General features: G+C 48.4%; 1 protein-coding gene across 3 annotated transcripts in view; it reads right to left on the bottom strand.

The window, feature by feature from the left end:
- Positions 1-7,804: 7,804 nt before the first annotated feature.
- SPTLC1 (serine palmitoyltransferase long chain base subunit 1) overlaps positions 7,805-21,332 on the bottom strand; it is a 46,613-nt gene continuing 33,085 nt past the window's right edge. For 2 of the 3 annotated variants that reach the window (XM_080819662.1, XM_080819663.1), the window contains 7 exons: positions 20,308-20,415; positions 18,394-18,489; positions 17,939-18,035; positions 16,832-16,886; positions 13,584-13,701; positions 10,675-10,748; positions 7,805-9,227 (listed from right to left, as the gene is read on the bottom strand). In XM_080819662.1, coding sequence (XP_080675788.1) covers positions 9,134-9,227; positions 10,675-10,748; positions 13,584-13,701; positions 16,832-16,886; positions 17,939-18,035; positions 18,394-18,489; positions 20,308-20,415 — 642 coding nt within the window. In that variant the 3' untranslated portion in view covers positions 7,805-9,133. The remainder of the gene's footprint in view (positions 9,228-10,674; positions 10,749-13,583; positions 13,702-16,831; positions 16,887-17,938; positions 18,036-18,393; positions 18,490-20,307; positions 20,416-21,332) is intronic. The other variant, XM_080819664.1, reaches the window with a different exon arrangement.

Raw genomic sequence — 21,332 nt, 5'->3', positions numbered from 1 at the left:
CGTGGTCATACAACAAACCTCAACCAATCTAGAAGAGTTTTAAGCTGACGGAGTATGTTCTCTAACCACAACAGAATCAGATTAGAAATCAGTAAGTGAAGGACCACAGAGCCGTCTCCCAGTTCTTGGAAATGCGCCGACGCGCTTCTAAATAATCCGTGGGCGGAGCGGAAGGCCCGAAGGAAACTTAAAAATAAAAATAAATGAGGTTGAATGAAAATTGAAATGAAACTGAAAATACAACGTATCAAAGCTTGTGGGGTTCAGCTACTATGGTGTTTCCATTAGAAAATAAATGTTTACATCAGAAAAGGGACAATACATCAACCAGTAACCTAAGTTCCCGGCTCAAGAGGCTGGAAAAAGAAGAAGGGAGGGGAAGGATAGTCACGAAAAAGAAAGAACAGAATTTTAAAAAGGAGAAATCACTGAAAACAAAAACATGAGAACGAGAGAATTAGTGAAACAAAAACCGTATTTGTCAAGAAAATCCATCAAACTGACAAACTCTTAGCTCAGCTGACGAGGATAAAAGGAGACGGAACACATCACCACCAACATGAAAGGGCTCCACAAAGGTTGTCACGCGCATCAGAAATTTGACAACTTGGAAGAAATGGGCTAATTCCTGGAAAACCACAAACTGCTAAAACCCAGCAAGATTAAACAGTACATGAATCGTCCTAGAAGCTTTAAAAAATAGGACCTGTAATTTAAAAGTTCCTGGAAGAACAAACTTCCAGGGTCCAGACGTTTTCAAATAGAGAATTTCTCCGGCATTTGAAGAATTAACACCAATTTCACAAGACGTCGGCCAGTGCTGAGAAGAGGAGGGGAACTTCCCAACTCATTCTATGAGGTCACGATTACCTTGATACCAAGGTACAAAGAGGACGTACAAATAAAGCTAGACGTCAGCATCTCTCATGAATTTAGATACACAAATTCTCAACAAAACAGTAGCAAAATGAACCAGTGATGTATTAAAACAACTGTACATCATGACCACGGTGGGGGGTGGGTGTCCTGGGGCTGCGAGGCTAGTTCGACATTCAAAACCAACCAACGTCATCCACCAGACCCGTAGGCCAGGCAGGCCAAATCACTTGCGCGCCTATTTCCATCCTGCTGTCTGCTTCTCAGAGGATCCAAACTTCATTCCCTTGCTAAGGGTTACGTACCAACCACCCCACAGCATTAACTTAAGTTGAGAAACATAACAGAGAGATTTTAGATGGATTTTCTCTATGATTCATTACAAGGTAAGGGTGCCCAGTGCCAGTGCTACCATTTAACATTGTTCTGGAGATCCTGGGCAGTGCTGTGACAAAAGAAAAGGAAATAAGAAAAATAATGAACATCTACCTAGAGAAAGAAAACAAAAGAACCACCCAACCACAGTCGGGCCTTAGACAGCATGAGGGTTGGGGCACTGACACATATGCAGTAGAAAATCCCCATGAAACGCTGGACCCCCACCCCCGCCAAACTATACCATTAATAAGCCCACCGTTGACCAGAAGCCTTACCAATAACACAGCTGATTAACACATATTTTGTGTGTTAGATACTGAATTTTGACAATAAAGTAGTCCAGAGGAAAGAAAATGATATTAAAAAATCATAAGAAAAATACATTTATAGTACTGGGTTGTATTTACTGGAAAAAACTGCATAAAATAGGACCCACGCAATTCAAACCCATGCTGTTTAAATGTCAACTGTATTAGAAGATGTGCAGGAGTTCGGCAAGTTTTCTAGATCAGTTTTCAAAATTAATGGTCTTGTGCTCCCCGGGGCAGCACGTATACTAAAATCAGAACAATACAGAGGTAAGCAGGAACCCCACGAAGGATGACCCTCCGGCTGGTGAACTGTTCCCAGTCTCTGTTAGGGAGGGTGCTTGTGGCAAGCACCGTGTGTTCTGTGTTAGCTGTTGAACCACCAAATTCTACACCAGAAACTAGTACCACACTGTACGTTAACTAACTGGAATTTAAACGAAAGCTTGGGCGAGAAAAAGGAACACAGAAAACAACAGACGGACGGTCTTTCTCGACGCCGGCAATAACTCCACCACGTTAATGAAAGTGAGATACACATTACGATGGCTAAAAATATTAAATACCTAGAAATTATAAAAGAATCCCAAATCCTTCTGTGGGGAAACAAAACTCCACTACAGGAGACTGAAGATCCGAATGAATACGACGACATCCGTGCTCTTACAGGCATGTTTAATATTGTAAGATGTTGGTTCCTCCTAATTTAGTCTACGAATGAAATGCAGTATCAGCCAAATTCCAGCTGGGTTTTTTCAAAGGAACTCAACGAAATTATTTAAAAAGACATATAAAGACATAAAAATCTATGAATATTAAAGGAAATTTTAGAGAAAACAAAGGGTGGGTGTGTCCTGCCAGATGTTAAAGGACCATATTTTATTTTACTTTTTTATTTTTTAAAGATTTTATTTATTTATTTGAGAAAGAGAGTGAGAGAGTGGCGGGGAGGCCAGAGGGACACGCAGACTCCCGCTGAGCAAGGAGCCCAATGCTGGGCTCGATCTCAAGACCCTGAGATCACGACCCGAGCTGAAGTCAGACACTTAACTGTCTGAGCCACCCAGGGGCCCAAGGCCATATTTTAATAGACATTTTGAAGCTGACGCAGGAACAGATGAACAGGCTGAGAGAAAATGACAGTTTGAAGACGATCCACACGTTTGTACGAGACTCGGTATAAGGTGAACTATAAACATAAATTAATGGGGAAACAACAGACTGTTTAGAGAACGAATTGGGATTACGGAATACAGAAGAAAAATAAAATTGGGCCCTACCTAATCCCAGACCCAGGAGCAGACTCTAGATAAAGCCCCGAACATGAAAGACAGACACTAGAGATCCAGAGACAGCAAATAATGCTAGAAAGTCCTCAAACAAAAACATAAACTGTAAGGAAAAGAGGTCGATGGCTCTCATTACCTCAAAATTCATGTTTCTGCCCAGTGAGAGCGAAGACACAGATGGCAGGTCTGTTAACAACACGGCTGCGTGAAACCATACAGGGTCACGGCCTGGCACCCGCGGGGAGCCCCTAGGAAAATAAACCGGGGAAGGGGGTAATTCGAATACAAGAATGGGGAAAGGATGTGCACGAAACATTTTCAAAGCAGGAGATCCTTGGGGCTCTGGGAGGCTCAGTGGGTTAAAGCCTCTGCCTTCAGCTTGTATCGTGGTCTCAGGGTCCTGGGATGGAGCCCCACATCGGGCTCTCTGCTCAGTGGGGAGCCTGCTTCCCTTCCTCTCTCTCTCTCTGCCTGCCTCTCTGCCTACTTGTGATCTCTGTCAAATAAATAAGGAAAATCTTAAAAAAAAACAAAAAACAAAAACAAAAAACAGGAGATCCTAATTATGACTTCAGGCTGATAAATGAGGAAATGCGGGCATAAACTTATTTAGGGCAGTATTTTATTCTCCAGAAGGAACAAAGGGGAAATGCTTGAAGGGGTTGCCTCCTGAGAGTGTGGCTGAGCGTGGGCGCTACTGGGGTGAAAATCCTTCAATACAATTTGATTTTTTAACACTGTGCTTGTTTTACTTTGCTGGCATTTTGAAATTCAAGAAAAAAATTTTTATTTATTTTTTTTTTTTGAGAGAGAGAGAGAGAGAGCACTCCAGAGCAGGGAGGGCAGAGCGAGAGGGAGAGGAGGAGAGAGAATTTTGAGTAGGCTCCGTGCCCGGCATGGGGTTCGATCTCGAGAACCTTGAGATCACAACCTGAGCTGAAATCACGAGCCAGATGCTTAACTGACTGAGCCACTCAAGGACCCCGCAAGGGTCTGCTTTACACCAAGGGGTCGCCGAGGCAACGGCCCATCTGGTCTCTGGGGGAATCCGTTCCGCTTGCCGCTCCTGGGGTTGCGGGTGCTCCTCTGCCTGTCGTCATACAGCCTCCTCCCCTGGGGTGACCTCGCGTGTCTGAGGGGCACCTCCTTTTGCTTCTATCTTAGGAGGACACGTGTGGGGGCGTTGAGGGCCCACTGTTGTAATCCATGGCCATCTCACCTCAAAATCCTTAAGTGCATCCCAGATACACAAACCCCCTTTTCCAGATGAGGTAAATCTACAAGTTCCAGGGATCAGGACTTGATTCTCCGGTGGCCGTCGTCTGATCTCCTACAGTACGCAGTTCTCCCAGCAACATTTGTTGAAAAGACCGCCCTTTCCCTTGTGAATCGGGACTTGGGCACTGCTGAAACCAACTGGCCAGAAATGAAGGGTTCATTCCTGAACGCTCAGCTCTGCTCCACGGATACACCCTCCTACCAGCACAGTAACGTCTTGCTGACTGCAGTACCGTGGTGACTCTTTAAATTAGGTAGTGTAAACCCTTCAACTTTAGTCTTCTTTTTAAAAATTGTTTTGGCTACCATAGGTCTCTATTTTCATATAAATTTTAGGATCAGCTTGTTGATTTCTGCATAAAATCTGCTGGAATTTTGGTAAGGACGGCACCGAATCTGTAGATCAATGTGGGAAATCTTCCAGTCCAGGAACATGGAATGTCTCTCCATTTATTTAAATCTTTAACTTCTCGTAGCGATATTCTCTACTTTTTATACTTTTCAGTGTACAGGTCTTATAGCTATTGTTAAATTTACCTACTTATTTTAATGCTATTATTCATGGAATTGTTCCCTTAATTTCGTTTCGCATTGTTGCTAGTGCACAGAGATACGATTCATGCTCATGCAGTGGTCTGGTATCGCCTGGTCTCGTTAAACACGCTTATCACTACAGTTCTTCAATCGATGCCTTAAGAGTTTCTACACATAGTGTCATCTGCAAATGAATTTACTTCCTTTTTTCCAGTCTAATTCCTTCCCCTGCTCCTCATGGCAGAGGCCAGATTCTCCAGACAAACTGTGGCTGGCACTTTGGACTTTTCGTACCCGTGTTCAGGAGGGAAACACATTAGTTTTCTTTTCTTGTAGTTTGTCTGGCGTTGGTATCACGGGTATCAAATAGGACGAACGGAGATGTTCCCATCTCCTCCATTTTCTTCTGAAATAAACCTGTGAATGATTGGTATTCCTTGTTTTTTAAACGTTAGATAGAATTTACTAGTAAAGCCATCTGGATTTGGACATTTTTGGGAGAAGATGTGAAATTACTAATTCAATGTATTTGTTACTTTTACTCAGATTTTTCTTATAGAATTTGTTAGTCTGTGTCTTCCTCATTCACGTTGTCTAATTTGCTGGCGTAAACTTGTAATATTCTTCTACGATCTTTTTAATTTCTCTGGGAGCAGCGGCGCTGTCGTCCCTCCAGGCCTCATTTGCTAACTTGTGTCTTCTCGGTTCCTTTCTTGGCCGATCCTGGGTTTGTCAACGGTTTCACTGATTTCCTCTATTATTCCGTTTTCTATTTTATTTCCTCTATTCTTTGTTTTCTCCCTTCAGGCCTCATTTGCTCTTCTTTTTCCAGTGTCTTAGGGGATCAGCTTAGGTTAACGAGTGGAGACCTTCTCCTCTTTTCTGACACAGGCGTTGAGAGCTACGAAATCTCCTTCTGGCCCCTGCTTTCGCCGCGTCACATAAACTTCCACGGAGCGGTTCAGCAGGTTCGAGAAGCTTCCTTTGCGGCTCCCCTTTGATGGCGGACACGCACTGCCGCAGGCTTTCTGGTTTTGAGAATCTCCGACTTAATTGTGTTGCGGGCCAAGAACGTGCATTTTTCTATGGTTTCAATCTTTTTCAGTTTATTGAGACTTGGTCACAGCCCAGCAGGCGGCTCATCGCGGAGGCGTCGTGTGCAGCGGGAGGCTGTGTCCCGCAGGCTCCCGGCGGACGACCGTAGGGACGCAGGCCGGCTTGTGCGAGCCGGTCCACGCGGCCGCCCGGGCCTCCCTCGCCTTCCCTTGCCGGATGTTCCAGCAGTTGCGGCTGACGGGTTTGCTCAAGTCTCCAGCCATTACTGTTATGTTATCTGTTCTTTCACTTACGCTACTTTTGCTTTAGGGATGTTAGGTCACTGCTTTTAGGAGCCATATACACCTCTAACTGTTGTATTTTCACTACGCAGACACCTTTTATCATTCCAAAACGTCACTATTTGTACTAGTATTTCTTGTCTTACGAGCCCATTACCTCTCTAAATCTGATACTGGTCCCTCGAGCTTACGGTTCTCGATCACGTGGCACATCGTTCATCTCCTGACTTTCTACTTCTTTGTGTCTCTGAACGTGGTGTGCCCCGGCATAGTGTGTTTTTGTTTAGTTGGCCAACCTCAGCCTCTGGATGAAACGTTTTGTCCATTTTACGTTCTAGCGCGCTCATCTCCATGGTTGGTGGGGCTTCTGCTCTGCGTTTCATGCTGATTTTGCACCCCCGTGCTTCCCTGTGTTGCTTCCTTTTGTGTTACTTTTCGACTCACCATTTTAATTCTAATCTCCCCGGTTATTTCCGGACCCGACGGAGCGGCCCCCGCGGACTCTTCAGGAAGGGCTTGTGAACGGCACCGAGCTCCTCAAATTGTCTTCCTCCAACTCCTCACCTGAAAGACTGCTTTTCTGGATACTGCACATTTCTTTTCCCCTCATATCTCTGGACAGTGTTGTTTTCTATGTCGCTTTTCAGAGACGACGTTTTACTTCCTGGGTGTTCCGCCGTCATTAAACCTCCAGCCCCTCCTCCTCTTCACGAGACATGGGGCGAGATCACGAAGGCTAGGTCTTCTCTACGACAAAACCCATGCTGTCGATGTGTGTTAGGACTGATTTTATTCGATGTCCTCAGAGCACCGTGTTTTGGGAAGGCAGAGATCACTGAGACGGACTTGGCTACAGTGGTCCTCACACATGCTGTCGTCTGGGATACCACGGTTTTGCGTCCACAAGGACGCGTCGGGCCTGCACATCTGCTGATTCTTGTCCTCTTTCATGGACTTAAAAATGCGCATTATAGTATTTCTGTTACTGAAATGCAGCCTACAACTGGCACAGTGCCTTTCAGTGGCACACAAACAAATGCGTGTGGCCCCGCGTGTGGAGTTCCAGCTTTGAAATACTGCTCTTTTCTGTCCCAACTTGTCCGGAGCCCCACGTTTCCCGAGTTGGAGCCTGGCTGTAGACAACAGACGGGGAGCAGTCACCTGGCTCTTCCCAGCCCGCGGGCACCTGTGCCCAGTGAAAACAGTCCCCCAATGGCTTCCGTGCTGCTTGCCCCAGCCAGTTCACAGACAGAGCCCTCCAGAACCTTGTGTCTCCGAGAAACGTGTGCCCTGCTTCAGATTTGAGAGCGATTTTCCCTCAGCATCCTGCCTCACTTTTATAGAACTTTGTTGTTCCTAGCATGTATGTTTTGTGGCGTATATAACCGGATGTTGGTCACTGAGTAGTTTTAATAGAAAGACTTTAGTTTTGCTTTTTTCTTCAAAATGCTGATCTTCCCAAGGGCTGAAGTTAACCACCATGTGTTGTTTCCACCTTCTTTCCAGGAGCTTCTGTCATTCTTCAAACATAGCAATGAATATCTGGATGGTGAAATGGTGACTCAGAAAATACTATACAAATAGCTGAAAAGTTGCTATCACCACCTGCCAATGCCAGCAACAGCCCAGAGTGGCCCAGGCACAACCAGCAGAAACCTGCAAAAGTCCAGATACTATACACTGAAGAAAGGCACTAACACATCTAATTAATATCTTCTAAACAGACACCAAGACTACTACCCAATGTATGCAAAAAAGCCAAGAGACTATTCTGTTGAATATATTACATGTGCAAACAGACTGGTTATCAGGAATGTAGGTTTATTTCATTAAAAAATAAAGCAAAAGATTCATCCCCCAAAAAGAGTCCTGTATCCTTTAAAGCAGCAGCAATCACAAGGCACGTATGTACGAAATACCTCCAGCAAAACAGAAGCTACACATGAAAAAACAGGTTATTCAAACAGACGTTGAAGACCATTTGTTAATATGAACACACACTATAAAAATGGCATTCTTATACATTTTTTAAAACAATTTTATTCCTTGACCTTTACTAAGACAAGAAACAATGGTGTAGTAGTAACACACTACCCCGTGGTGCCCAGCACAAATGTTTATACCACCGAACCTGGTTTGCTCAAGAAAAAAGATAGCTAAAGAACAGCTTAAAAACGGTATGTTTAGTGCATTCACATTTTCAGATATTTGAAATCCATAAGCTAACAGGAAAAGTAAATTTCCTTCACTTAGAAAAAGACTGTAGTTACATGTCCTCAGGCAAACCCACTCCACAAAAAAGGACTACATTCAGGATATTCTAAAATATCAAGGACATGATTTCTATTTTGGGAACATCACAGTGACCCTCTTCCTAAAACAGATTAGAAATCAACACGTAATAAATGTGAAGGTCAATTATATTAAAATAAAGCAGTACTCGACTTAAATTATTGATCACTTAAGAAATACAATGACTACTCATTCCCTGGTTAGGGATGTTAAGATTAGCTATTAGAAATGGTGTAACGTTAATATTTAGTGTATATAAAATTTTGGGGATTCAAATATATTACAATGAAAACTTTGTCATAATCACACAAAAAGTGTTTCCTTATACATCAGCCACCGCTGAGCTGTGCAGGACGAGGGCTGAACAAGATGCGGTTGAGTCAGACCCTCGAGAACGGGGTTGCGTCCTAGCCGGACGGGCGTTCCTCCGAGCACGAATGCTGCAGAGACGTAATTCTAGGAAACGCTCAGGAGTGCTGCACGCTCTTTGCTATCGGAGGGAGAGGAGATGAACTGAAGCTCCATTTTTAAACAACAAAAAAGAACATAAAATACTAGTACAGTAGAACACTTAAATAGTACTAAATAGCACAATTTAAATACCAGTTATCTGCTGTCATTAGTTCTCTTCTTAAAAAAAAAATCAGTTCCTGGGCTTTAAATGTGTTTCCTTTTTAAAACTAGCCAGCATCCTCCTCGCAGTTGGGTGGCGAGTCTGCACCCACGTAGCCGGCGGCCACCCCCGCAGGTCCCCGCAGGCCGCGCCCAGGTCACAAGGCAGTGACGCGGAGGCCCGTGCGTGTGCCGTGTGGCGGCCGCCCAGCAGGCCCGAGGCCCCGGCCTAGAGCAACACAGCCCGGGCCGCCTCCTTGATGGTGCGTGCGGCTCTCTCCAGCTCTTCGTCTGTCTGCTCCACCGTGACCACAACCCTAATGCTGAGAAATAACGACACAGGACATCGTCAGAGGGGTCTCTGGCACCTGCTTCGGCCTGTCAAGTCCTACCGGGACGCGGCACGGCCAGCAGCGTGCTTGCCGTCTACAGCCCCCTCCTCACCCCGCGGCGCAGCGCAGCAGGGACCCTCCTTCCCACAGGCCTGGACGCAGACCGGCCAGGTACAGAGTCCGCCTCTCCCCGCCCGACTGCGCCGGGAGCCGCACCCTCCCCATCATCTCTGCCCCGGCAACGCCGGTCCGAAGCCCGAACTCAGCACGCTCAGGTCAGTGCCTGCACCCCACGCCCATGGACGATTCAGTCAGTCACGTGAAGCTCCGGGACACGGAGGCAATGCAGAAACGGTTACATTTTCAGGAAACCGAAAACCAAAACTATCGCTCTGACAGGGCAGTGCTACCTCTTTCTCCCCCTCGCCCCCCTGCAAACGCCCGTATCATCCACTGGACACGGCGCTGGGCTGGGCTGGGCAGGGAGCCCCGAGGGCTCAAAGCGAGCGTGGCCCCGTGCTCCGGAAACCCGGGATCACAGCTCTGCCTGCGTGCGGTCAGGCGCGAGGGCAGGACCTTCAGGGCACCCCTGAGCTGCCGCCAGCGGTCCTCCAGAATCCCAGTCCGGACCTCCACGTCGGCACGGTGCTCGGGACGCGCATCGCCCCGGACCCCGGGGCCTTCCCTGTTCTCCAGGGCCCTCTGGCTCGTCCCTCTCAAGCTGGTGCCCTGGCCCCCGCAAGCACCCGGGGGTCTGGACGCCACTGCCCGCCCTGCTAGAAGGGGCACCCACAAGTCTGACGTACTTGACCACACTTGAGGCCTGAGCACCGCCTGCCCTTGGCGGCCTGAGCCCCTTCCCAGCCGGAACGGACCGCGCCCTCCACCTCTGGCCTCGCCGACCCTGCGCTGCGGCCCTGAGCGCTCCCGCTCTGGGTGTCTCCATCTTCGGCTACACGGGAAGTGCTGAGGAACGAGCACCGATCTTAAATCAGGAGTCCAAGCGCTCCCCTCGCACGGACGGCTTCTCGAACCCCTCCAGATCTTCCCCACTGTTGTCCTGTTTTCCCCTGGGTGGTTTATATGTGTTTGCCAGCTCAAGTGCCACACGGCGCTCCGGCCAGCTATGGGGTCAATCAGGGCCGGCACAGCGCGTGCAGCTTAGGGTCGTGGCAGACCTCTGCGGACCAGAGCTCAGTCCTGGGGTCTCACACATCTGAGTTAACTGAGGGAGTACAGTGAGTCCGGGGGGGGCTTTACAGTTAAAAATTTTAAAATGGCTGGTTTAAGAAGAGAAAACAGATGACGTACTGTATAGTACAGGACATACTCTTCCTTATCCTGTGATAGCCTTTCAAACGTCTTCAGAACAGAATACATTTTATAGAGTTCTGAAAGTAGGAAAAACAGGTCCAGTCACATTGTAACGTCCACCAACCTTGGAGGAGGGAGGCACTTCTCTTCCTTCTCCAGGTAGCGAGCCTGGGTTAGCGCGATGCTTCTGTTCATGCACTGCAGGAAGAAGAGGGACACGTTTGCAAGCTGGGCTGCGGACACCGTGCTCGTTACCACAGGAACGGGCTCTGAGATGCTATCCGTAACCGCGGCGCTCATTCATTTTTCCAGTTACAACTGTGAGAAGGCAAAACGGCAACACCAGGACCCCATCCCGAGCAGCCCCAAGCGGCACGACCGTCCTACGGCGGCCTCCGCTCCACGCCGCCCAGGGCACCACGCCAGCCGTGTGGCTGTCCGGCACTGTGAGACAGGGCCAGCGCCACCGAGACTCCACTTTTAATCTTACTCCACTTAAATAGCCACAGGTGGCTAGGACTTTCCATTTTAAGCAAAGCAGAAGTAGGACATGGGGAAACAGTGCCAGCAAAGTCCTGGACACCACCCCGAAGTCGGACTTCACAGTTAACACCGGAACGGTCTCAGAGACAGACCAGTCCCACTTCAAAGACCGGGAGTCCCTCTCATTTCCGCACCTACCTTCGAGCAGGTCCTACCAGGCTACAAGAGTCTGGTGTCACCCACTGTTTGCGTCACTTTCCCATACCATAACCATCTGTCAATATTTTTTTAAAAATTCAAACATTCTCTCTCAAAATAAAGAAAGTATAAAAATCAGACTGAAGTCACGGTTTATCAGGGTTTCTTTTCAGGAGATGAAAATGTTCTGGAAGTCAGGGGGTGTACAACCTTGTGAGCGTGCTCACAAACACTTCACTGCAGTACTTTAAAAGGGTGCATTTTTTGGTCTGTGAATTATAAAAAAAGCATCAGTCAGAGCCAGGGGACCGATAAAGGAAGGAACAAGCATTCCCAGGGCTGGGCAGTGAGGGTGTCGGCCCGAAGAGGGGCCACGCCGTCCGCAGCCAGGCTGCCCTCCCGAGGCTACCCACACCACCGGAAAGCCCCAGCAGGCCACACGGCAGATGCTTACTGCCCCGACAGCCGGAGTGTGCTGGAGGAGCTAACTCCTGAAAACATCTGGACTGGCTCTGCTCCTAGCCCTGGCCAGCTAAGAAACATAAACCATCGCCCAGTTTGCAAAAACAGGGTCTTGTCCAGCCACTCAACAAGCACTTGGCAAGAGCTCTGTGTTCTGCAAAGCTCACGCGAGAGTCTCCTCTCTCCGGCACCGACCAGCAGTGAGGCAGAGCTCGGGACGAGGACCCAAGGACAGAGCTCTCTCTCTTTTTTGCGCAAATGCAGTTTCCAGACTGTGTTTCGTCCCTCCCCAGAGGCCCTGCTCCCGGATTCAGCTCTCATGAGGATTTCCTGGAGGCAGCCGGTCTCGGGCTGGGGCCTCTGACGGAGTCTGGTCTCCGTGAGCTGTGCAGACTCTGGCCCTCTCTTCTGTTCTCAGGACGAGCAACGCAAGTACGGCCTGCGTATCCGATGCTCTTCTCGCTCACCCTCTGCAGTGTCTCCGGCACGAGTGGAAGGAAACCCACTGCTGGGGGCTCTCACGTGGAGTGAGCGCCCTGGCAGCAGGGACGGCCCAGGTCCCGCAGCGTGGAACCAGGGCAGAGAGTCGTCCCGAGGGGGGTGGGTGAAGGAGACTGGAGTGACGGGGCTTGTGGCTCCCAGAGGCTGCTCTGCAGAAGTCCGCGTCCGGCCCCACACCGGACAGTCTCAGCGCACAAGCTCGCCTGTCACAGAAGCCACCGTGACGGCTCTGCCTTGTACGCTGTGTCCATTCAGCTTGCACTTAATTTATACACAATTCTGGTGCCGCACGTAAGCCCAGGGATGCTGCACTTTCTCTCGTGTCCGTATGTACTCAGTGACATCGCGGTCCAAGTGCCGAGGTGGTAAAAGGTGCCTCCGGGATGTTTCACCCCGCGAGAGGGCATCTGTCTTTTCTCGCGCTTGCAGAGCTGAACCCGAGGGAGCACCCGGGGCATCTCTGCACTCGGAAGGCAAGAGCCGCCGCAGCCTGACTGCTCATCATCTCACACACTTCCTCAGTTAGGGATCTCAGATTCTGTTTCCACTTTTGCTTTATAAGATGACCGACTCCAGAGGGCCTGCACGAAGCCCTCCGTGATGCGTCCTTCTAAGTGACAGGGTTCACCCTGTAGGACAGAGGACAGCTGACGCAAGCTGGGAAGCAGGCTGACGTCACCCGCGCCTCCATACTGAGCAGCCACGTGACCAGGGACAGAGGCCTGACTGCGTGGCCACAGCCAGGCAAAGGCACACAACAGAGGACAGCCATCCCCCTGACGCCCGGTGGCACGGGCTCAGAGCAGGAGCCCCTGGAAGGAACCGTCAGGACAAACGGGACAGGGAGGCAGAATGCAGCCTGCTTTCATTCTCAGACGCACACTGGCTGGACCGAAGAGTCAAGTAAAGGCCCGGCCCCCCAGCCAGCTGGCTCGTGGTGCCGCCGGGCCGCCTCTGACCCTCTGCGAGGGGAGGACAGCGAGGAGCTGCACGGAGCAAGTGAGCGGGCCCGGCTCGAGAGACACAGCTCTACGGAGCACAGACGGGCACGTGCGCTTCCCCAGAGAGGCACTTCTCAGTTAATAACTAAGTTACAATCAGTAGTAAAATCACTTTCAGAAGATTTAAATCAACCTCCAAATTAGGCCTGGTAAAGGAGCGAGTGGTCCGTCTTCCTCTCTGGCTACAAGACTATGCTGACCTGTCTCCGGGCTACGCTGGGGTTTCAGCCCAGACGGCTGCCAACTGCTCTGTGGGATCATCGTGACTCATGACGCCACCCCCCACGCGTACGCCAGCCTGGCTCTGGACATGCTAAGCGAGTGGACGGTTAACCAGTTAGACGTGTAGACGCCGCGTGGGTTCAGGGCAGAGGAGCCACGTACTTACGTGATTCACAATCTCCTGAAGGAGTTTAACGTCTTTTTCTCGAGACCCGGTGCTGTCTGTGAGCTGTAGGTGAAACGCTGGGGAAAGGGACTCCCCCACCACTTTTAACCCAGAAATGCTGAAAGGAAACACACACACAAGCGTTAAGTCGCTTCTGGGCACAAGGATGTCCCACATCTAGGTCACTGTCCGACGGCTGCATTAACGAATGCACCATCAGCCTGTGGCTTTTCCAGGAAGCGTCACGTGGCGGCTCCGGCCCCGAGAGGGACAGCTGAAACCCACGCTCTTGCCCTGGCTCGCCGATCTAGATCCTCCTGCAGGGCCGCTCCGGGAGTGTGGCCAGGAAGGCGATCGCTGTCCCGGCAGACACCTCTGGCTCCCTCCTGCAGGCCGCTCCCTGCCCCCCGGCCCGCAGGCCCCCTCCTCCTCTGCCTGTGCTCTGCAGCTGGTCGGGAAGTCAGGTTCCAGCCTGAGGGCTGCCTCCTGGGGCCTCCCTCCCAAAGCCCTCCTTTAGGGAAGCATCTACACCCTTGTCTCCTATTACTGTTTCCTTCGTGACTCCTTACGATTGATAATGGGCCTTTGTTCGTTATCTCAGTCTTTATTTGTATATCGTCTTTCCCAAATTACAGGGATGACTCCTGACATTAAAAACACTGCATTTTGACCATCAGAAGTATGTTTAGATTATACAGTTCCCTTCTTATTTGCATGTTTTCTGTTAAGTTGTACTTGAATTATGACTATTTTCATCTTTCTTAGGATTTAACAGCACAGACATCTGTAGCTTCTCAGATGGGGAGAGGGATTTCCTTAGGGGTTAAATCCTGTATTTTCAAATGTTTATTATATTGATGGCAAGAGAACCGCAGCAAAGGTTCATTCAAAGTTCATTTTTATCTGATACTAGTAACAGTTTGACTCATCTCCTAGGCTACAAATGATGACATATGACTATGTGAAATTGAGCTAAACATTTTTAAAATTTTTTAAAATTAAAAAAAAAAAAGCACTTTTATTTACTTATTTGAGAGAGCACACCTGCACGAGCAGGGGAGCAGAGGCAGAAGGAGAAGCAGACTCCCTGCTGAGCAAGGGGCCTGATGTAGGACTCGATCTCAGGACCCTGGGATCATGATCTGAACTGCGGGCAGACGCATAACTGACTGAGCCACCCAGGGGCCCCGAGCTAGCTTCACTTAGAAAGCTCTGCTTCTCCCTCAGAATGAGATTAGCACAAAAGGTACTTCGTAGCACATCTGACTTCTTCAGCACATTTAGGACTCACCAAGCTTTACTGAATGACTACTGTGCGTCAAGCACCATGTGAGATGCCAGGAGCCAATTTCAACTGCCTTTAAAACCACCAATGAGCACTGCAACTCGTGTCTCCTTTCCTTAAATGTAATCAGTCCTACTAGGACCTTTCAATAATCCAGGGTGCAGAACAGTGCACAAAAATACACTGCAATCAAGTAGGGATTTACTCCAGAAGGCAAGCATGGTTTAACACCAGAAAAATTATAACAATGTAATTCAGCAAAAATGTATGATTTTTTAAAAAAAAGCCTCCAAATCTAGGAATAATTTGATAAATACCATGTACAGAAAACTTTCAGTATGAAATTTCATACTTACTGAAGAAACGCTTTTGTACTGGGAATGACAGGGGTATCACTACTATGACAGAGGATGTCAGTAGTGTGTTAGCGACCTACACCAACGCAGTAAGAGAAGAAACAGAACTAAGATGTCTAAGAAGCCGGCAGGAAGAGAGAACCACAGGTCTCTCATAAGCATCATCATGAACAGAATGAAACAAACCACGAGGAGTCCGGAAAGATTGCCGGATATCAGATCATGAGGACAACGTGCAAACTCCAGAGAAGACTGGCTACAAGGAGAAGCGACAACTGGCTAGCAGCTAGAGAAGGTGGGGTCTTCGAGGAAAAGAGGCAGTTAAGACACAAGATGGTGGAGTGTACCCAGTGCTAATCAAATGACTCCGGAAAGGGTGACAAAAGAGAGGGGACAGCCAAAGGTGCTGGGCCCTTGATGGGGAAGAGCTATGACGGCAGGAGACAACGTCTCCAGTTGTAACTCGACGGAAGACTGGTTCGGATGCCGGTGTGTGTACAGATTTGTGAGAGAAGAGGAGGGGGTCTGAGTGAAGGCAGCGGAGCCAGGCTGTGTGTGACAGTGCATGGAGCACAGGGCCTGAAGAGCTGGGAGGAGACAAAGGTGGGAAGAGTGGGAAGGTGGAGCGCTGCCTTACAAGATGCACAGAGACACCACTAGACAGCATGAAGGGCACCCGAGCGTTCCTGAATTCATAGTGACTCGAACATGCTGTACTGTGTTGGCATATTAATATTTTATAAATCAGGTAACTAGAACCAACACGAATATCTCCTAACCATAAATCATGCAAGAGGAACTTCTGTTACTACCGTGTAGACACACCCAGAACTTTAATTATTTCTGCCCTTGCTTCATCCGGAACAGCTGTGACCCGCTCCTTTGCTCACTGTCCTTTCGCCCTTTTGAAAAGCTTCCACATCTGTTGACAGGGAGGACTTTCATGGTTGGAAAGACACGTCTCCACCTTAGGAAAGGCAAAGGAAACACCTCGGGCAACGTGAGAGCTTCTGTAAGACCAGGAATCTGCACGAAGGTGTCACCCACCTGAGTTTTTTTCTCCATCCAGAGAAATCTTAAAGAGCTTCTCTTGTGTAGTTAAGACAAACGTTAAGTAAAAACTTGTTCAAAAAAAAGGTTCATTTCAATTTCACCTGTTTTTCTTGTAGTAATTTAAATAAAACTTAGTAACTATTTTATAAAAATTATGGCCAGTACGAACCCACTGTCAACTAATTCTATAGCATATAATGATATCATTTTATCTGTACAGATGCGGAGCGATTCTCCCATGTCTACCTGAGCGTGGTAGCATGTTTGGTGGTTTTCACCTTTGTACTGTATGCATTACTATAATATTAGCGAGCTTGTATCCTTTTTAGAAAAACAAAGTCATGGTTCTTCAACCACAAGTGGATGTTCTGGCTTCAAGCCCACAGACAAATCTGACTGAATGGAGTTTTCTCCTTTAGTTGTAATTCCGTTGAACTAATCTAAGCCTATTAAATATACTCAAAACCAAAAAGGTGACATTCAAAATTTTTTCACTAGTTGTTTAAATATGGTACAGACAGACTTTAAGTTGGCTGAAAATACAGAAAACTTACCCTTGTAAAGCTTTATGAATTCGTTCGCACTTTTCCTTCAGAACTAAAAAAATACCTGCATGAAAAGAAAATGCACTTGTTAGTGTATCTAGAAAATCTGCTATCACTAATCTAAAAGTATTTTTAAAGATTTTTGAAGTTCATCAATTTAAAATGCTGCAAACCCTCCTCCAGACTAGCACACAGACAGGAATACTCCTGGAGGCCCGAGCCCTGGTCACTGGCACGTGTCCTGGCAGCTCCTCACCCAGGATCAGCAGAATCTGGGAGGAGGTTTTCACAACGCAACAATGGCTCTTGTTCTCATCAGATTCTACAAAGAATCTGGCTAATAAAAGGGTACAAATATATCACTTTCTGGACACTTAACAATTTGGTAAAAGATAAACACTGTAGTAACGTTTTCTATCTTTTCCTTGATACCTACATACTTTATCCATGGAAAATTAAAAAACTAAAATATCTTAGCAAGAGGCAGGAGCGCCAGGCCTTCTGAGAATGTGCACCCGGAAACATTCGTATTTCCTGATTCTCTGAACTAAAACTGTTAAGAATTTAGGAATTTTAAAAATTCTAAATTTAGAAACACCAGGTAAGGGTAGCTTTTCATTTCTGTTTTAGGCTTCGTGAGGAGTACTGTCAGAGCCTGAAAGCACATTTGAAATTTAGCCAAATTGGCTCAGTAAGGAACCTTTAACGGTTGGTAACCGGGTTTGGCCTTAGTACCAACTCATGAGTCAAAGACTGAAGGGAAGAAACCAGACAAGCTATAAATCGTATTACCGAGAACCAGCAGCGCACTTCAGCTAACTTCTCCAGTGACAACTAGCCCAGAGCTGCCCCGCCTCCCGGCACTGCCGCCCATCCCGGGAGCCAGCCCTGCTCTGGCTCCGGCTCGCCTCCTGGGCGGGGGAGCAGCTCTACACGAATTCCTGAGGCTGGAGGACGTCTTCACCGCCCTTCTCCCCAGGAAGGCCGGGTAGCGCCATGGGAGGCACAGCTCCGGGTGGTAAACACTTTCCCTCGAGCTAATTCCTCTGAAAGCACGCCAGCAGCCTGGCCGACGTCACCTGCGGGGCCTGGTGTCCTGGGTTCAGAAGATCATACCTGGATTCTCCTCCATGATATTGAGAGCCTCGATCGCAGCGGCAGCCAACAGCGGGGGGAGCGAGGCTGAAAAGCAGTACCCCTGGCCGGAAAGTCGCTGAGAAGAAACGCACAAGTCAAAGACTTAGATATGCTGCTCTTTCTTTTTGGCTAAAAAACTTAACGGCACCAGATCTGCACCATCTCTGACTGGTGTGTACACATAGTAAAGAGCTAGGATCCACACACGCACGCCAAGTTACACTTGTGACACAAATAAGACTTTCTTAAAAAGGGAGATAATTTCGAGTGCCAGCACTGAGTGACTCTACTAACAAATCAACTTTTAAATACAAACCGTGGTAAACTAAGTCAGAATGAAATTCTGGGACTGGAAATCACACGCTGGTAACTTCTCACCGTGACCAGTGCGACAACTAGTTTCAGCTTCTGCTCGTTTTCCAAAACGAACGCACCTGATGGTCAATCACAAAAGACCTGCCGCAGCAGAAGCCTCCGACCGAAGCGAGGGAGTTCTCCATGCTGGCGCTGATGAGGTCGATGTCATCAACCTGCCGGAAAAGCGGAAGCGCAGGGGTCATCCCTTAATTTAAAGAAAAGTTAAAGACCGACGTCAAGCCTGCAGACAAAGGTTCGCACTGATCACGTCAACATCTCAGTCAAACAAAGCACCCACCCGCAAACAAAGCATCAACCACACAAAATTCATCGCTACAAGGAGAGATGTTTCAAAGTGCACCTCTGGAAGGGGCTCACTGTGCTCTTTTTGGCCATTTCGTCATGCCCGCACGATTTATTCACAGCGGCAGGAGAGACAAATTAAAAGAAGACGAAATCCAAAACTGCTTCGTACTAAAAACATTCAGAGGAATAAAATAAAGTGGCCCAGCTGGCCTTCCCCCAGAAGGTGCTTGAGATAACACAAACAAATCGATCAGAGTTTTGGGCATTTTACCCCACATTCAATTTACCTTTCAACTTTTCAAAAATGAAACCAATTACTCTGTGCCCTGCGGGCTTCTGAGTCCCCAGCATCTTCTCAAGTCCGTGCCCCGCTGACCCTCACCTTCTGCAGCAGCGCCAAGGACCGCCCCGGACACACGGCAGCCATTCAAAATCACGCACTGACGGCCGCAACGACAGGTGGTCTGAGTGCACCTGGGGGTTCCTAAATGGTCCACACACCCACTCTTTTCAAAAACCTCTTATTATGAAAATTTTTCAGTCACATAATAAGTACAGAGGATAGAGAAAGAATCTCCCCACCAGATTCAGTAATTACCCGCTCGTGGACCACCGTGCACCTTGCACCGCTAGCTCCTTGTTGCCCTCATCACTTCTCTGCAGCAAACCCCAGACTTCACACAGTTCCAGCTGTAAACGTCTCACTGTGCATTTCTAAAGGATATGGACCTTTCCAAAACCATAGTCACAAAACTATTATCACACCTAAAAAGTGAAAAATTTCTTAGTACCGTCACATACTCAGTGTTCGAATACCCGTCTCACAAAAGCTTGTCTTCTGCGGTGTTCGCTGGAATCAGGACCCAAAGGAGGTCCATACATTCTGCACTTTCCCTCACTGCATTCGTCACCAAATGTCAGTCTGTCCTCGAGGAGTATGTGTCACTCTAACTTTGTGTGATATTCGTCTGGCTCTCCATTTTTCTCTGGACCGTACTGGTGGTGGGATACAGATAATCTCTGATGATTTTTCATGTTCTTTAGTTCAACTTCTTAACACAGGTTGCAAAAGTTTTATGCACAGGATTTGCAGCAAAGTTCCCTTCATCCCCACCGGTCACAGTGGTGGGTGAAGACAGGTCCTGCGGACAGGCTGACGTTGCTTCCCCGAGGTTCCGGGGCACCAACCATCAAGACTGGGGCAGTTGGGGCTCCTTTCCCACCAGCAAGAGAACGCACGCCCAATTCACTCCAGCCGTCTGGAACCTCGACGCTGTGCGTCGTCTATGCCAGCACTGCTTCTGACTCTCTCTAAAGAAGGCATGACTATCTAACACCCATAAAGGGAAATAACAGAGGATTCAGAATTATAACTACTAGAAAGTATATCCTTCCACTGCCATCATGGTATTTTCTAAAGGACTACTTTAGGGAATTCTCATTGATTTTAAGAAAAACATGTTCAAAGGCTGCCAAGTCAACAGACCACAACGTTGTGAGCAGCCACTGTGAGCTCACGGGTCCCGCAGCCCGGCTGACCTGCTCCTTTCTGGGCTGAGCCAAGTGACAGACCCGGAAGCAGTGTGGCCTTGCGCCCTTACGAGGAGCGCTGCCTCGTGAGACACGTCCGGTGGGACGGCACCGCGCGTGCTCTGCGTGAGGAAGTGCCCCAGACGAGAACTTACACTGATCCCGAAATGCTCGGTGACGCCTCGGCCGTGCTCCCCCAGGACTCCGAACGAAAGGCTTTCCTCCAGAAAGATTCTTGCTTTGTATTTGTATTTTAGTTTAACCTAAGTGGTAAACAGAACACAGCTTTAAACTACTGACGATCAGCGCACTAGACAATATCCTGGGAAGACAGACCTAATCCTAAAATAGAGAGAAAATAAAAGCACTACAGGTTTCCTCACAGACCTCACAGGTCCGTACACCTGTGCATCGGCCACTTGCTAAAGCTTCTTCATAGTCAACACCCAAGGCCTGGGGCAGGGCGGCAAGAACCCTGCACACGCCCAGCTGAGTCTGACCAGCGCTTCGGCCCCTGCGGTAAACAAGCGTCCTTCTTCAGGGCTTCTTCACCGCCGCGCTGCTTGCATCTTGGGCTCTTGGCTGGTGATTCTGTTTCGGACGGCCCGAGCACAGAGCACAGCGCTGAAGTGCCGTCTAACGTCTCACGGGAGAACAGTTGCGTTAGATCAGCTGCAGGTCGGGCACGAGTCACAGTGCTGATGGCCCTGAGCTCAGTGTGAAGGAACCAACAACACATACGAAACTGGGGCGCCTGGGTGGCTTAGTCGGTTCAGCGTCTGCCTTCAGCTCAGGTCATGATCCCAGGGTCCTGGGATCGAGACCCACCTCTGGCTTCCTGCTCCGCAGAGAACCTGCTTCTCCCTCTCCCTTTGCCCCTCCCCCTGCTAAACAAAATCTTAAAAAAAAAAAAATAAATAAATAAACAAAAGACCCTCTGATACGTGTTAAATAAAGTGTCTTTGAACAAAAGAGACATAAAACGAGCTTAGATACTGGGCGACTGATGGAAATGCTGTGACGTAAGGCAGAGAATGAACAGCATTAGCCCCAGGAGCCACACTTTAGTATCTGCAGCCCATATGCATGACGTAACCACACACGTGCGCTGTCTAGAACTCCCAGTGGCCCTTGAACAACAGAGGCTTGAACACAGGTCTGCTGAGATGTGGATGTTTTT

This window comes from Martes martes (assembly GCF_963455335.1).
Source record: "Martes martes genome assembly, chromosome: 12".
NCBI classification, from domain to species: Eukaryota; Metazoa; Chordata; class Mammalia; order Carnivora; family Mustelidae; genus Martes; species Martes martes.
This window is presented reverse-complemented; position numbering and strand designations above follow the sequence as displayed.